The 16,453-nt window shown below is 50.1% G+C and overlaps 1 protein-coding gene across 1 annotated transcript; it reads right to left on the reverse strand.

The window, feature by feature from the left end:
- Nucleotides 1–287: 287 nt before the first annotated feature.
- Nucleotides 288–11,595, reverse strand: CCDC68 (coiled-coil domain containing 68). The gene is made up of 10 exons (XM_037374162.1): nt 11,523–11,595; nt 7,309–7,451; nt 5,155–5,298; nt 4,482–4,607; nt 4,070–4,198; nt 2,926–3,008; nt 2,240–2,345; nt 1,354–1,437; nt 968–1,044; nt 288–463 (listed from the first exon to the last, which is right to left on the reverse strand). Exons 1-10 carry the CDS (start codon nt 11,539–11,541, stop codon nt 397–399), a joined length of 978 nt encoding a protein of 325 aa, XP_037230059.1. The 5' UTR covers nt 11,542–11,595; the 3' UTR covers nt 288–396.
- Between the last annotated feature and the right edge of the window lie 4,858 nt (nt 11,596–16,453).

The raw sequence follows: 16,453 nt of genomic DNA on the forward strand, positions 1-16,453 counted from the left end.
CACTTGCCAGGGGAACTGTACAATTTATAAAGCTCACTCTCTTAAATGGTGATGAAGTGTAACTTGGCAGGCAGCATACTGCACTGCCCACTCCCACAGCACCTGCCACCCCCACCTCACCCCAGCATTAAGCAGGCGGGTGCCTGCACTGAGGCAGGCACAGAGCTGGTCTGGCATCCCTCAGGTATGGCTGGGGCTGCCTCTGCCGTTGGGCTGTGCAGGCATCCACGAGCTCACTGCCTCTCTCGCCTTGTTTCCAGGTGTTTCACCACCTTCCGTAGAGAGGCAGCAGGTGCTGAAGTTGCTTTGCAGTAACAAAGAGGACATAGAAATTGCAGGCTCCAACACGCAGAAAAAGTCCTGATGAAGGTAGGAGACAAATGTCCAGTCGTTCCTTTAGCTCTCTTGCTTCCTTAACCTGGTGAGCATCAGGTAAGGGGGTGCTCCAAAGTCTCGTGGGGTGCTGCAGGGGGAAGCACCGGAAGGTAGAGGTCGCTCAGACACCCCCAAGCCAGGCTTAAACCCACCCCAAGCACACACGAAGTCAGTCCCAGGTTTGTAACCGTGGCCCTGGCTATGGAGGTGCTGACTTCAAAAGGCTGTTCTGCTAACTGAGGGCAGAAACTTGAGCACAGACCCAGTACAGCAAAGGACCGTAGCCCCCAGAAAAGGCTCCCATTAAATCTGGAACGGATACCCAGGCTTCTGCAGATGCCCGAGGTCGATGCCCTGAGCACTGCGCCTCTGCGCTGGATGGCTACGAGGGAGTCAGGACCTGGGCACAGCTGCCATGCCATTAGCTACTAAGTGTGTAGCACAGCTCGTGTTTTCCCTCTCCTTCATGATCTCTGCAGGATGAAGTTTGGTTGCCCCCAGCAAGGTCTGATTCTGCTCACTCGGAGCCCCACGGGGACACTGGAGGGGCTCAGCCGTTCCCGTGCCCTGCGGTACCTCCCCAGGTACTTACTTTGTCCAGGTAGCTTTTGAAACATTAGCCTTGGGCTGGCCACACCAGAACGCCACTCTGTCTTTTAATTCTTTACTCTGCAAGGAAAGAAAGGAAACAAACCCCTCTCAGCGTAACACAGCAGACAAGAGACAAGCCTGGGTGCCAGCTAGGACCTGCTGCTCCTCCTGAAAGGTCCTGGGGGGCCCTGGGTTTTTTGATTGGTTGGTTGGGGTTTTGTTTGGTTGGGATTTTGTTCTTTTTTAAACCAAGTGAAAGATGCAGTGCAAAGAAATGCCACCCCAACAATGTTGTGCTGACATAAGCCCAGCAGCGTGCAGGGCCCCCGGACTCCAGAGAATTCCTTTTGCTCTCTCCCCTCAATATTTTTTACTTTCCAATTTTACCTGTGCTTCCAGAGCAGCCAGCTTCTCTGTCAGGTTTTCTATTTTTTTATCTTGGCTTCTGAGTGTGTTGTTCAGTTCCTCTGCCTAAGCATTAGGAAATAAAGTTTGTAAGAGATTTGAAGCCTTAGATCAAAACTCCCCTGTATCGAACAAAGCCACAGAGTTAAATGCCTCAGCATACCATGGGAATCGCAGGCCATTCAAATCCCTGGTCTTTTCCCATAGAAAAACTCAAACTAATTGACTGACCGATTTAGAAAACCATTTCTCAACACATGATGTCGCATTTTCCTTCGGATAACAAGTCTACCCCTTGCTTGCCTGCACAGAAACGTGACTACAAAAGCCAATTAATGCAGGGCCTCACCTTAGCCGGATGGGCAAAGGCAAGCACGTGCTCTGCAAGGTGAGGGGATATTGGTGGGAGCTGATGCGTATGAAAGCAGTCAGTAAGTAAAACAGCTCACGCTATATATCGTGACTTTGGAACGCAGGCTGATTGTTTTGAATGTCGTTGCAGCCTTCCTAGGATGCCAGCCTGTTGGCTTTGCTCGTAGGACCAGCCTCACTGACTTCATGTGTAACCAGCTGCAGGGCAGATGCATCCCCAGGTTGGGTGGGAGTGTGGTAAGGAGGGGGTAGCCAAATTCCTCCCAGGAACACACTAGGAGAACCCCAGGGGCCTGCCCAATATTGCTGACTCCAACACAATAACCCCATATTTTAGATTTTTCCATATTAAAAGGCATATAGATGTCTGAACCTGGCACAGCAAGACAAGCAAGCTGCTCATCCCCAGCATACACATTTAAGGCAAGAGCCCACATCCCAGCATCTCCTCTTTCTTTTCCCACCCACCCGGTGGGACAGCCCACACCACCCTGACCTCCTGTATCACGCTGCGCAGGCTGTGGTGCTGCGCCTGGATCAGGTGCTGCAGGTGGCAGATCTGATGCTGCAGGGTGGAGATCTGTCTCTGGAGATCCAGGCACCTGCGGGCAAGAGCAGAGCATCCTGGCTTCAATCCCCAGGGATCAATGACCCACCACCCAGCCCCTTTCCCACCTTGGTGTCAACTCATGAGCTTGATGCTAGCAAGGATGTTCCTGAGGATGCACGGCTGTAATTCGTACAGAACTAAACACATAAAAGCTGCTTTATTGAGCAAAACAAGTCAAACCATAATCTGATACACATTTTGCCTGGTGGGACCACCCTTACTAGCTGTTGATAAGTAAATTCATAAATAATGAAGGCTACTGCCTTATCTACCACATGCACAACATCACCAAAGCAGCGTCGACTTGACGCGAGAATCAGGAAAGAAACAATTTGTGCATGCGAGGTGCAAGGAGCAGGACTAGGAATTCCAGTAGAATCAGCTCTTAAGAGCTGTAGAACATCTGTCTTGGCTTCTTCAAGCAATCATGGTAAGTCAGTATTTGAACTAACTGCTTTCATCGTCAATAATTTTTCTCCCAGAAGGAACTAGAGCAAGCGAGTGGCTGGCACCCTACATGAAACCATCCCCCAGAAAGACAGGAAAACACTTTAGCACATGCACATAATCACCGTTTGCTGTCTTCCTTCCTTGCCATCATCTGTTGAAGCATCTTCTCAAATGACATCTTCTTCTCTGTCAGGGTTTTCTTTTCCTAAGGAAACAATTCAAATTATATAAAAAAAATAGATCACATTTCCTGCCATTCGATTAGCAAAAGCAGTTTGGCTGTAGGTTCAACAGTTCCACTCTGTTAGTGGTGAATTCTGCCTGTTCTCAGACACAGAGAGACAAACCAGTCTGACCTCTCTGAATCAAAGCCAGAAGGGATGCCTGTACCAATTTGCCATAAGAAAAGTCCAAACCTTTTTAAAATAGCACTTCTTTACTTAATTAGCAAAATCCTTGGGTCTGGTTGGAGCCCACGGTCAGCAGCCAGGGCAGACTGTACTACTGCTCCATCCGCCTCTCAAAGCCTTGTTCACACTGGGAAAAAGCTGAACAAAACTGGTAACAAAACTCTCAGTATCAGGACAATCACCTGCACAGCACGGGGACAGAAAGACACCCGTTGACCCTGTGTTTAGGGTAACCCCAGGACAGGAAAAGCTTAGTTTCAGCCTGGCACTTCTATAGGAGCAATGCCCACTTAGTGCAGACACCACAATGATGCACGGTGCCACCACTACCAACGGAACTAACGCCACCCAAGAACATCGGCAATAAAGAAGACGTTTTCTGCACGTCTCCATGCGAGCAGCTATCAGGTTGCTACCACCGTCAGAGCCCACCCGGGTTGTTGGATGCTCACAGGGATGGGGTCTGAGGGTTAAAAGGAGTGGGTCTTCGGTGCTAGGATGGCTACAGTTTCAGTTCAAATGCCAGAAGTACGCCCATGGGGGAAGGTGAAAGAGCAGCTACTCAGGAGTAGCAATCATTCAGAGCTACAAATTCAGACTTCACCGCGATGCTCGACAGTTTTTAAGCAAGCATTGACATAACTGAAAGAGGGAGTTCAAATTGCACATTTTATTTCTAATTACAGCTAAAGGGTCTCAATTTGGGGTAACGTGGCAGAAGCCTTTTCAATCCCAATTCCAACAGCTAACATGCCCCAAACCCCGAGAGCAACTAGCTGCTCTTCCCAAGCACGGGCATGGCCAGAGCAGGACCCCCAGTGCCAGGAGGGATGGAAACGAGAGCGGGCAGACATACCTCCTCCATCCTCTGCACGTGCCTCTCCAGCTCTGCGATGTGGGTCCATTTTTCCTTGATGCCTTCAGCAAGGCGGCTGGTGGTTTCTGAGCTTTGCTGGAGCTTTTCTTCTTGTTGGAGATTGTAAGCCTGGGATGAAGAAGGGCATGAATGCAGGAGCGCAAGGAGCGGGTGAACACAGCCAAGGACGGAGATGGGGCTGCCGCAGCAGCTGGAGGAATTTCAAGCCAACTCTACCAACCCAATTCCAAGATTCAGGAATAAAACCAAATAATTTTAAATTTTCCTATTTAACTTAGCAGAAGGTACTCAGTAGCTCTTAAATCTAAGTTTGCAGCACGGAGCCAGAGCCTGTATAAAGATGTGGATGCTGAACAGGATGGCCATGCCAGCATCAGGGGGAGATCTGTACCTGTATTTGGTTCTTCTCATTCTCATGACTTTTCTTAAGTTCTTCTGACTGAGTCTGGTAATTCTCATACAGTTTCTGGGAGGCAGAACTGAGAGCCTGTACACCTGCTTCTCTCGTGGCCTCCAGCTAGAAAGAGTAATTGTACCACATAACATACTGTGCTTTAAAAGAAACGATGTTATAACCACATGCCAAAAACGCAGCCCTCTGTACAAGACCAACTTTCAGTATTTACCCTTATCAATCAAAAAGAAAGGAATCCTAAGCACCTGTGGGCGATATCCGACAGGCATTTTCGTTTCCAAATAAAGGCAGATTTGTTCCGTACTGAGCCATCCCCCCTGACAAAGGATGATGGCTTAAAAGGGGAGAGGCACTTCCAACTGCTTGTAAATACATCTGCTGTCAGCTACCAACAGAGCCACCTGTGCCGTCTCACTAGCCACAAGTGGGATGTGTCCCCACAAGCAGATTTTGACACCAATTTTGTTGCCTGCTGGAACCCAAGAGTTTGCAGCAGCTGGGAAAGCAAAGTGGAGCCTGCCGAAGGGAAGGGGATCGCTGAGCGGGCACTGGGCTGCAGCAGCTGGGACCCAACTGTAACTGGGCTGCAAGGCACACGTATCCATCCGAAACCTTAAAGAAAAAAAAAAAAAAAAGACCCTGAACACACCTTGATCTTTAGCAGTTGGTTTTCCCTGCTGACCAGCAGCAGTTGCTCTTCTGTTTCCTTCATCATCGTTGTGACAGGCCTGCGGCTCCAGCTCCAGCCATGGCTCTTTGACTCCGCTTTATTGCCTGAGACTTGAGAAAGCTCCTAAAGAAAATGCATGCAGAAATTATTTTAAAAATAATGGAAAAACAGCTTGAGCAACCATTCCGACTCTAAAAGACCCGGCTTCTTATAAACACCCCTTTCAGGCTCACACGGGGCAGGCAGCTCCAGCACAACTCCTCCACGAATTAACCCAAATTAAAACATTCTGCTTGTTCAGCTCTCCAGGGCTTTACATTCGAAAACACTTGCATGTCGAATCTGATAAATAGCTCCCTTCCACTCTCTGCAGAGTTGTTCGCAGGTATAGAATTAATCAGCTTTTGGGAATATCGCAGCGCATGTTGCACTGTAGGTGAGGCTGCACAAACGCAGGCCAGTAATTTACCCAGCACTTCCCGTTAAAACAAATACTTCTTAGTCCAGCATATTTCAACTGGTTGGACACAACATTTCCAAATCTCTTTGCTCCCTAGGGGCTGCCTCTTTGCTCAAACCCCCTTGTTTCAAGTGGTTTTAACTCACTTAACCCCCATTTTCCCCCCCACAGGTGTTCCCAAGCTCACTGCTCACCTCCTGAGCTGGTATGTGCAAGGAACATGACCTGCAAGCGCCAGATTTATGCCAGAACACGCTGGCATTTATGTGGCCTTTCTTCCCTCACGCCAAGTTCATTTGTTCAAAATAAACCTCTACAAACAAAGGGAAGCCTGTACTTATTAAAAGGGTTCCAACCATAAATCATTCTTTTTTCACTACAGAGGCTTTTCTTCAACTTCATCCCTCAACCACGCAGAGAAAGGAGTAAGCGTTTTTTTAAAAAGAACTTTTTGGGATCAGTTATTTCTTAATTAGCTGGGTTTCAGCCCACCGATCCTCCTTTCGCTCATTCCACAGCACCCTCCTGGGCTCAGCTGGGATGAAATAAAACTGCCTTTCCCTATCATCACTGCCATGCTCTGCTGCTCAGAGCAAAGAAATAAGATATCAGATCTACTGGGCTGAGCCTCATTGCACACAAGATATCTTATAAAAAAAAGGGGAAAAAAAAAAGGGATGTCCTACCTATTCATGGGGGTGTCAGCATCAAGCAGGGTGCTGCTTCCCAGGCCCTGCACAAGCTGGGGTCACCACCACAGAATACACTTCTCTTTGCAGCAATTGCTTCACAGGAATGATTTTGGATTATGAGATGCTTAAGAATTCATCACAATATTTCTAAAGTCACATTTCTGCAACTCCATAAATTTCATTGGAAAGGGAATGAAAAAATCTGATTTCTTTGAACTTAGAAGTCTGAGGTCTTCCCTTCTGTCACTACACACCAGAGTCCACTAAATGCACTCATTAAGCTCTGTTCTTCTGGCATTCAGGAAAGGAACATCCTAAAACTATTTTGCAGGTCTCAAAACTACTGTACGTCATGCTCTCCAAGATGCTCTCGGCTTTGCTGACCAACACCTCCAGGATCTACCTGTCCCACGGGTCATCCCCCATCTCCCAAGACATGGGTCCTCCAGGTACCCCAAACCAACACTTTTCCATCTCCCCCTCCCAGTCACACTACCGGACACCTTTTCACTTCAGCTGCCAAGCTGAGACCTCTCTCTGGGGACATGCTTATGTCCACCACAGCCCCTCAGTGTCCCCCAGCACCGAGCTGCTGACCAGGGTCAGGCTCCTGCATCCTCCTCCTGGTGCCCCCTGCATCCCCCTCCTGGCGCCTGCCAGCAGCCAGCCCCAGCTCTGCCACCAAAAAGCAGGGCTGTTGGGTGGGGACACCCAACCCCAACAAAAAACTCTTGCAAAAGTCCTAAATGAGGGGTGGAAAAAACCTCACCAGTTTTAAAGTGGTTTAACCCAACCTAAGAGAGCGTATGCTGTAATTAAGTCACTACTGTGGAGTAAATAGCCTTTCTAGACTCCATGTGTAAATGAAAAGGATTTCCAAGCATGTGCTGCCACGCAGGTCAGGTTTTCCGTCTTTCCCTGGTTATGAGGTTTGCTCACCGTGTTTCCCAGCAAAGCAAAGAGTGACAACTTCAGAAATACCTTTTTCACGTATTCAGCTTCCTCAGTGATTTGGGCACGAGAGGATCCGTAGAGGATGTAGTTTCCCTCCGAGCCACGGTCCTCTCGCATTACTTGCTCAGTGAGTAGCAGGGTAGTCATCACAATATGTGCATTTCGCTGTCCTGTACAAGGGAGAGAAGAGAGGGGCTTGTTTCTTTATGCAAGGGTGGAGAATAATTCCATTATTTCATCCCATTTAATTCCATTTCAGCTTTAGGGACAAGCTGGAGCCAAGCAGGCATTACAAGCTTAAAGCACCAAACAATAAGGACCACTTAAAAACCAATGCAGACACCTGGTTTTTTTTGTTTTTTTTTTTTTTTTTTTTAATAGATGGGGGAAAAAAGATGTAGTCACACATTATTTTCACTGAAGATTTCAATGAGTTTTCACTAGCAACCTACCCCCCAATCCTATATTATTTTAAAACCATGTGGCTGTGATCCCAGGCAGAAAACAACTCACACATGCATGCAGTTTATCTAAGAACAACCCAAAACTTTTGCCATCCATCTGTGAAGTTTACAAACCAAAACTGATGATCCTGCACGCTGCCATCAGGGAATTCTACATTCCCAACAACTACCCCAGGGCTGAACCGGGTTTCATCAGGTTCAGGATTGCCTGTCCTGCTTAGATCTGAGAAGCAGCACAAAACTTGAATAGTATCGTAACTCTCAGGGGGTTGGGGAACCCGAACCGCCAACCTGGCGGGAACAGACAGAAGATAAATCTTCCCCCGCCCCGTATCACGCAGGGAGAATGAAGTCCCGAGCACCCTCGGTTGGGTTTGTGCTGTACAATGGTGACATCCAGTGTCAGCTGCAAAGCTCTGAAGTGAGCGCCTGGATCTCCAGGCACCCATTCCCAGCCCTATCCCAGGTACTGGGCGAGCTCCCAGGCGCCCCTCAGACAAGCTGATTTGTAACAAGCTCATTTGAAGCACCTGGAACTAATTAAGGTTAGCACAGAGGAATAATAAAGCCACTTAGGGAGCACAGAGGGTGTGGATGGGCTCTCAGTGGAAAAGAAGAAAAGCGGTTGCACTTTGCAAAGCTTACAGATAATTTACAAGGATATTTCATTTACAAATGCATTTATTTTAAAACACTTAAGTTCAAGGTCTTGGGGCCCCTGCGGTTTAGCTCCTGCCCGCACAGCACCGATGCTGCAAGCCAAACTCTTGTCTTCATCAAGTCATCCCACACAAAGTATTGCAGCACTACCAGGAAGATCGCGTAGGCTAGCACACTTAACTAACTAGCACATTTTCTAATAAAATATAATTAGGCATCTTGAAACATTTATTGCTGTGATGGAGAAGGAATGCCATTCCCACAGAGAGCAGCACAGAGCTGGTTTGTGTAACTGCCCAGGTGGATCCGCAGCAGCTCACCCACACCAGACATCTCATGTACCATTACCTTGTGTCCCAGGCAGACAACAGAAAGCTAAATTAGAAATTAACTACGAATAAGCTTAAGAAATTTAACACATGAGCTTTAAGTGCCCCAGGGCTACTACTTACAACTCCAATTCTTCGGTGATTTACAATTTCAAAGAGCAATAAAATAGAAACTCTTATTGTTATTTTTTTTACTATTCTCCTCCTTCTAAAAGCAAGGAGCATCAGCAGATGCCATATCCCCGGCCATCACCACACTGCTCTATTCTGGGCATGGGAAAGAGGGAGAAAAGCAGGTTGCACAGGAGCAAATCACCTTTCCTACCATGGCTTCTACTCAAATAGCAAAGAGGAGCTGGTTATTCAAACACAACCCTCGAGGGCTTTGACCTCAAGCAAAAAAACCCCAAAACCAAAAACACCGCACACCACCAGCAAAACCAAGACCACCACTCACTTCAAATGCCATCCCCTGATTTCACAGTGACACCATTTATCCAGGCTGGAAGATAAAGCAGAAATCCCAAATGCCTACAGCTGTGGCTCAGAAGAGGTGGGAACAGAGGATGGTTCCCACCGATGCTACAAGGGGTTAAATAAAGTTTGTTCTGTCTTGCTGGCTGCTGTTTTCCCTCCTGACTGCAATCTAGCAGCTACCCAACACAAAGGCAACCCAGGATCAATTCTCCTTTCAGCCTGGGTAATTCAGGCGGAAACCTGAACAAGGGATAAGGGCAGCAGTGGAAATGTGTTTCAGCTCTGGAGCAGCTGAGCCAGGAGAAGGCAGTTAAGAGGCACAACGCTCTGACTTGACCTGACGGCCCTGGGCTGGGAGGCAGAAGCTCCTGTGAGGGTGCTCCTTGCCCAGCTGGGCAACCACTGCAGCACAGCAGCAGCCCCCAGGGATGCACAGCTGGATCTCAACACACCTCTGTCCCCATGCCAGGGGGGTAGCAGCCAAGAGCATCACACCAAAGCTGCCAGCCCAGAGCTCAGCACCCCCAGCGACCCTCTAAGGGGATGCTCAGTGGGTGCCCCCAGAACGCCCGACTGAAAGAGCAGCGCCGGGGGGAGCACCCCAGGAAGCAACTGCCTGCAGCACCCAAACGCTCTTTGCACTTCAGAAGCAAGTAGAAAAAGAAGTGCCAAGTTCATCTTATTAATCACAGACTTCCCTTGCTAGAAGGCACAATTTAAGCTGCTTAGCATTTGCCGAAAAATCCCGCTGCCTCCCTTTATAAACACTCACCTTTCGGTGACCCGTCAAGCACACACAATTTTCTTTGCTAGGCTCAAGACTGTCAACACGGACGTGACAAATGCAGTAAAGTTCACGTCATTTTTACGCATATATATTCAAGATACATCTTTATGCATGGTTTTGTGCTTTGGCTCGTGATGGGTTGCTTGCTCCAAAGCTCACCCAAGAGAGAATCCAGGACATGCCAAGCAGGATAGCACCACCCTTGCTTATATAAGGAACATCACAGATTATTCAGAATCACATTATTTTGGGTAACATTGAACGTAAAACAGTATTTCTATTATTACACTCTTAGCCCGAAAGTGGTGCAGCTCCCTGGCCACCTTAGTGCTGGGTTTTCCCCTGGCCCAAAAGAGTGACAGGGCAAAGGGGACGCAGGGCACACAGGTCCCCTGGGCACAGGGGGTGCAGGTGCTGAGCAGCGAGGCAGGGGACAGCGAGGCTTGTCACAGCCAGGCTGGCACCTGTGGGGACATCTGAGAAAGCCAAGCTCACCTGCAGTCACACCGGCTGGGTATTTTTTTACCATAAAACTCTTCCCAGGCTGGGCAGGGGCACTGGCTATGGAACCAGGGCAGGGCTGCACCCGAGTCATTCCCATTGAAATGACTCCATTTAATTGCAATTATTGGATAATAAATTAGATAAAGTAACGCCATGTCAGTCTCCAGCTGAGCTCTGTAAGTCAAATGCAAGGTTGCTGCGTTTTTGGTTTTTTTTTTTCCCCTGTGCACACTGCAGGAACAGCCAGGTAAAGGAACACCGGGCTCCTTCCAGAGCAGCGTTGATACAATATTCCTTCAGCTGTGGGTGCCTGGGCACGTCGCAGCCAAGCAGCTGGTTGTCACCGCCATGCTCACAAGCGCTGAGAAACAGATTTCACCAACACACGAACGCAGCCGTCAACACGACGGCCTCTCCTCAATGGCCCTTTTCTGTACTGTCCCACCGCACAAAAGCGGCGGGGGCGAGCAGCCACCAGCAGGGGGGCGAGCAGGGCAGGCAGCTGGGCACAGAAACCAGGGGGACACTTTGCAAACAACCCCCAGACCTTCGGCCACCAGCCGCTCGCTCACTTGCCCAGGTGGCATTAGCCACACACTGGCCAAGAGCCATGCCCTTTGGCTTTACAAACGGGGAGGGGGTCAAGGGGAAAGGGGGGTGCGGGGGGGGTACGCTGTATGGAAGGGACACAGTGGCGGGTGCGAGTGGCACCTCGGGGTCACCCGGGTGCGTGTGGATCAGGGGTCCTGGGGTGCGCGCATGAGGGGAAATGTGGCAAATGTAGGCGCGGGGAGCCCTGAGACCCGGCAGCCCCCTCCCCAGAGCTGGGTGCGGGGCTCGGCCCTGGCAGCCCCCATGCAGCAGGCGCGGGGAAGGGGCTCTTTGGGGACCCCCGGGGCAAGGAAAAGGGGTTTCTAGAGGCCCCCGGGGGCTCGGGGAAGGGGGTCTCCGGGTGTCCGCGAGGCTCGGTGCCGGGGGCAGGAGAAGGGGCTCTGCGCCCCCCAGCCAGGGCAGACTCACCTCCGGCGGCAGCGGCCATGCCGCGCTCCGGGCAGCCCCGCTCCGGGCAGCCCCGCTCCGGGCCCGGCCCTGCTCCGCCCGCACCTGCGCCCGGCTCGACGGGACACCCGCCCCGGGGACACTCCGCCCCGCCCCGCCAGCCCCGGGGAAACACCCACGCTCCAAGTTGCCACCCACCCCCCAGCCCCGGGGGGCCTCAGTCCTAGAGGGTCACCCCCACATCCCCCTGACCCCCTTGGGGCACCCCTACACACCCCCAGCCCCGGGGTCCCCCATCTCCCCACAGTCCATCTCTACATGGGCAAAAATGGATGGGGAGAAGAAAGGAGGCACCTAAGGATGCCCCCTCCAGCTGGGATAATTAACATCACCTCTTAGTGCTAATGAGAAGGGGAAAAGCTGCGTGAGGCAGGTGGGGAGATGTAAATCCAGGTAAGGTGGGGGGGGAGGGCATGGGCGGGGGGCGGCAGGGCAGGGCAAAGCAGCTCGCTCCAAGGAAAGAGGAACAGCTTGAAGAAGAGGGCTTTAAAGAAAAGGTGGGATGAAAATACAGCCGAGATGCCCAGTGCACTGGTGGCTAACGGGCTAAAGGGGGAGAAGATAAAAACGGAGAACAAACTGGAAGATAAAAGCGTGTAATAAACTACTTTACAGACAGGAAAATCCTGATCAGCGAGTCCAGGCCCCTGAGATCCCTCTCCCTCCCTTTCGTATAGCGCCCAGCAATACAGCAACTTGCACACACATTTGTTTCCAGCAGCACTTTGGATGGGAGGGTGCTTTGGCCCGGGCCAGGCCCCGGTGTACACACACAGCCATGTCCCCCCATATGTGCCCACGTGGCCAGGGTGGCTGAGCCCTCACACACACACGCCAAGCCCATTTCTGAGCCAGGTCCCAGCGATGCTCCCCCGTGGGAGCCCTGCACCCCAACAGCAGGCTCCTGCCAGAGTACAAGGGTTTGCTTATGAAATAGAAATGGGGGTGGGGGCAGGGGGGGATTGCTGTTTTTTTGTTTTTCTGGGGACGTGCCACCCCTTTTTCTCCTCCTTACACAAGCAAAGAGCATCAAGGGCAAAGCCAGCCCCATTCCCAGCCCTGGCTGCGGAGCAAACACCCAAAGGCCAGGCTCCAAGGTTGACTCTCAGGGAGCAAGGGGACAGCACTGCCAGCCACCCAGGAGGTCCCCACCTTACCTCCCCCACTCGAAGCTACTACTGACTCCTGGGCCACTGCTCCCCGGACAATGCAAGCTCTTAAATCTCACAACTGGAGGCCCGAGGGGTGGCTTTTCTTGTTACCAGCCCAGCTGAAATGGCTCACCCTTGATGGTTAGTCTTTAGCACATGTCTGGGACTAACGACCAGAATTCTCAGCAGGCTCCAGCTGTTCTTTGCAGCCCAGGAAGGCTGAATCCAGGGTGGTGATTTCATTTGCATTTATTGCTTAAGAAAAGTGAGGCAAAATACAGCTTGGTAGATCTTTGAAGCCACATATAGGATCACTTGCAAACTCCGCTACGTTTTGCCACAGGAAATCCCTGAGGGTTTAAGATGGGGTGCTTTGCGAGAGCAGGCCATTGATGCAGGGCGGTGTGGGGATGCCTCCTGTAACGGGGGGAGAATGAGCTGCCCCCCCAGGTGCCCGTGTGGGGCCACAGCAGTACTGCCCTGCCGAGACCCACCACACAAAAACAGGCTCCATGCGACTTGTCTGAAACCTCTGCACCAGTCCCTTGCTCCAGCACGGCAATATTTGGCTCAGCAAATATTCCCACCCCTGTGGGACAGGCTGAGCCTCTCACATTAGTGCTGCCGCTTGGTTTGGGCTCTGGGACCGAACGTGTGCAACGCCCTGGCAGCAGAGGCTAACGAACCCTGGTAATTTGGGTTAGTGAGTCAGTCTTGCCTGGCATCCTTCGTTCCTCCTTGCTGCTGCATCCTGTTTTGCTCCAGCTGCTGCAAAGCACGTAGGGTTTTATGGGACATGCTCAGCACGTGCATTTCAGCTCCAAGAGCTTGTTCAACTAGGCAGCCGTCCCACGTTATCATTCAAATATTGATTTTTTACCTACGTAACCCCACAGTTACACCCACAGACTTGTGAAAAAGAGAACGGAAAAGTTCATACGTGGCTGTAGGTTTTCCCTCAAAACTTCAGGTACGTGTTTTGCCGAGTAAAGTCTTAAGCTGATTTGCAAATCAGGGGGTGTCTGACCAAAAGCCTGTTGGATGTAAAGGAAAGAAACTTCCTATATGTTTGTGAAAGTGGCTGTATTGAATGTATGATCAGTAATTCAGCTGCCTCACTTTGTCCCTTCTGCATGGTGACCCTTCTGTGGGTGTGACTGCAGAGACGTGCGACCTCTCAGGTCTCAATCAGCCTGATATCACTCCTCGCCTCCAGTCTGCCTCAGGATTTCCTTTGTGGGAAGGTTGCTGATCGGTAAGGCACGACACATCCCTCTGGGAACCGGTTTGCCCTGACTCACGTTTCTTCTGGTAGCGGCACGCAGCCAGCTCTTGCCGGTGGCCCTCTGCCATGCACCCTGCCCGGCCCTGCCCGCTGCTGTCCCACACATGCTGTCCTGCACCCTCTGTTCCCCACAGAGCTGAGCTGAAACCAGCTTCCATGGAAAACATAAAGGAAGATTTAAAGCTAAGGTTTATAAATAGGAACAGAGGTCCCAAGTTCCTGCAAGCAAACCTCCCCGTCCATAAACAGCCTTTTATTGATGGCTTTTAAAATACTTGCCATACATACCCCAGAAAGGAGGTATTTTGAAACAGGTTTAGAGTACGTAGATAAGGATGGCAGGCTACACTTTGGCTCTGACAAGCCCATCAGCTCAATAAAACTCGTGAGTCATTTGTCTGCTGCCTGCCGTGACTCACCCCGGGAAAGGAGATGCCAAGCGCCCTGGGTGCCACACGGGTGGGTTCTTACCAGCGACGTTTTCCCTGCGCTGAGCCCCGGCACCAGCTCACAAGCATTTTCCTACAGTTAAAACCCTTCTGCAGCCGATGCCTGCGTCCGGCTGTTCAGGATCCTTGTTGCAGTTGCCGAAGTCACCTGAAAACTGGAGGGATGTGTTAGAGGACATCCCAAGCCTCAAGTCCCACAGGCGATAGCAAAGCTGCCTGGGCGACCTTCATGGGTCTGCAAACATAACGGGTTTTGTGGCTGAGCATTGGCACCAGAGAAAGTAACCTAGATTGTTCAAGCTAATGTTCAAACTAAATAGTAATAATCCTTCAACAAGGAGCAAAAGACAACTCTTTTGCCTCAAGTGTTTAATAGTCACCAGGGAAGCCTGGTAATTAATTTATTGCTTTAATTATACAGTGTGTTAACTGTTCCTGTCAATGTCTTTTTAAGATAAGGGTTTTGTTGCATGAGTAGTTTGGGCAAGAATAAAGAGTATTTCTTATCTTGCCTAGGCTGAAAACACAACATTAGCAAGAAAATGAAGCCCTCACTCTTCCTGCAGTTTATAGAGACATTTTAAAAGCATCTAACCAAGACTAGGAAATGCCTGCTTACTCCTGACTAAATAGGTCCTCTCACAGTATTTGTCATTTGAAACTGAAATAAATATTGTGTCTGGTCTAACCAATTTGAATTAAATAGAAACTAAAGCTTGAAATTTGTTTCTTCCATTTCATATGTACAGAAGAGCTTGTGAACCGAAGAGCTTGTCATTTTTTTTCCCCCAGAATAAATCATTTGTTCTAACAAAACGCTTTCCCTAGAAAACTTGTTTCACTGTAATTAAAGTGAGGGGTGGTTGTTGGCAAGATTTATATCCTATGTTGGTACTAAATAATCCCGCCAAACTTTACTTGCCTTTCTAAGTAGTCCTATGTAATTATCCAGTTGCCTATTGGAATTGTCCCTATCCCTCCTCTAGCCGGGAGGTGATGTTTAGGACACGACTGACATTATTCACAGCAGGACCTTCCCTTACCAGGCTCCTCAGGCCAGCACCAGGCTGGGTAAGGAGACCCTATGGACCAACTGATCCTGGTAGAGCAGAGACCACCCTCAAAAGGGGTCTCTGCTTAGGAAGCTAGGCTCTTTACACTGAGAAATTCCATTGTTATGGTGATGTTTACCGCTGGCTCCTATAAAGTGTTAGTGCTGATTTTCTGCCCTTCGTGATGCAGAAAGCAAGGTCTGGAAACTGTGAATCACCAGTTTCCACCCTGAGCTGCCGTGCAGCTGTATGGTTCAGGAACACAGACACTCAGGGTTTTTTTTTTAATCTTCAGACGTGACTGCTTTCAGAAAATAACTATTTTCATGGTCTGATGCTGAAGAAGAAGATCCGAGACACGCACTTGCTTGCCTATGTGAACACTCTGGATGATAAATGATTCAGTGATATTCTCTTACCTACTAACAAGTAAGCTGTCTTCTCCCATTCTGGGGTTTAAAGTTACGGTTTTCTCTTCCTCCAGACTTTTCCCCCCTTGTGACCATGGTGGGATGCCCAAAGTTATCAATCTTCTAGGTCCTGCATTGCATGCTGTTATCATCAGCTGCAGGAAATACGTGACCTGGCCTTTTCACAGCCTTGGGTCCCCAAAATCTGTGTTGCACCTGCAGCAAGAAAGCTCAGCCCAGAAGAGGACAAGATGGGCGACCACTGCTCCACCAGACCCAGCCTGGAAGAGCCTGCAGCCTCCACCCTTGTGCACTGAGTTATCCTGGAGGAAACGAGTTACAACACGTGGCTTTGCCCCCGGTACAACACAAGGCTTAGGGGACGCTGCCCAGAGAGGGGTGATGTGCATTCCTCAACCCGTTCAAGCAGAATGGGGCATTTACCCGTGTATGTGCACACCGAGTCAATGGTACCATCCTTGTGGAGGAGCTTCTAGCTGGCCCTCACCCAGCGGATACACCCAAGGAGCTCTTGTGGGTGAGAG

Source organism: Falco rusticolus, chromosome Z (assembly GCF_015220075.1).
Source record: "Falco rusticolus isolate bFalRus1 chromosome Z, bFalRus1.pri, whole genome shotgun sequence".
Lineage (NCBI taxonomy): Eukaryota > Metazoa > Chordata > Aves > Falconiformes > Falconidae > Falco > Falco rusticolus.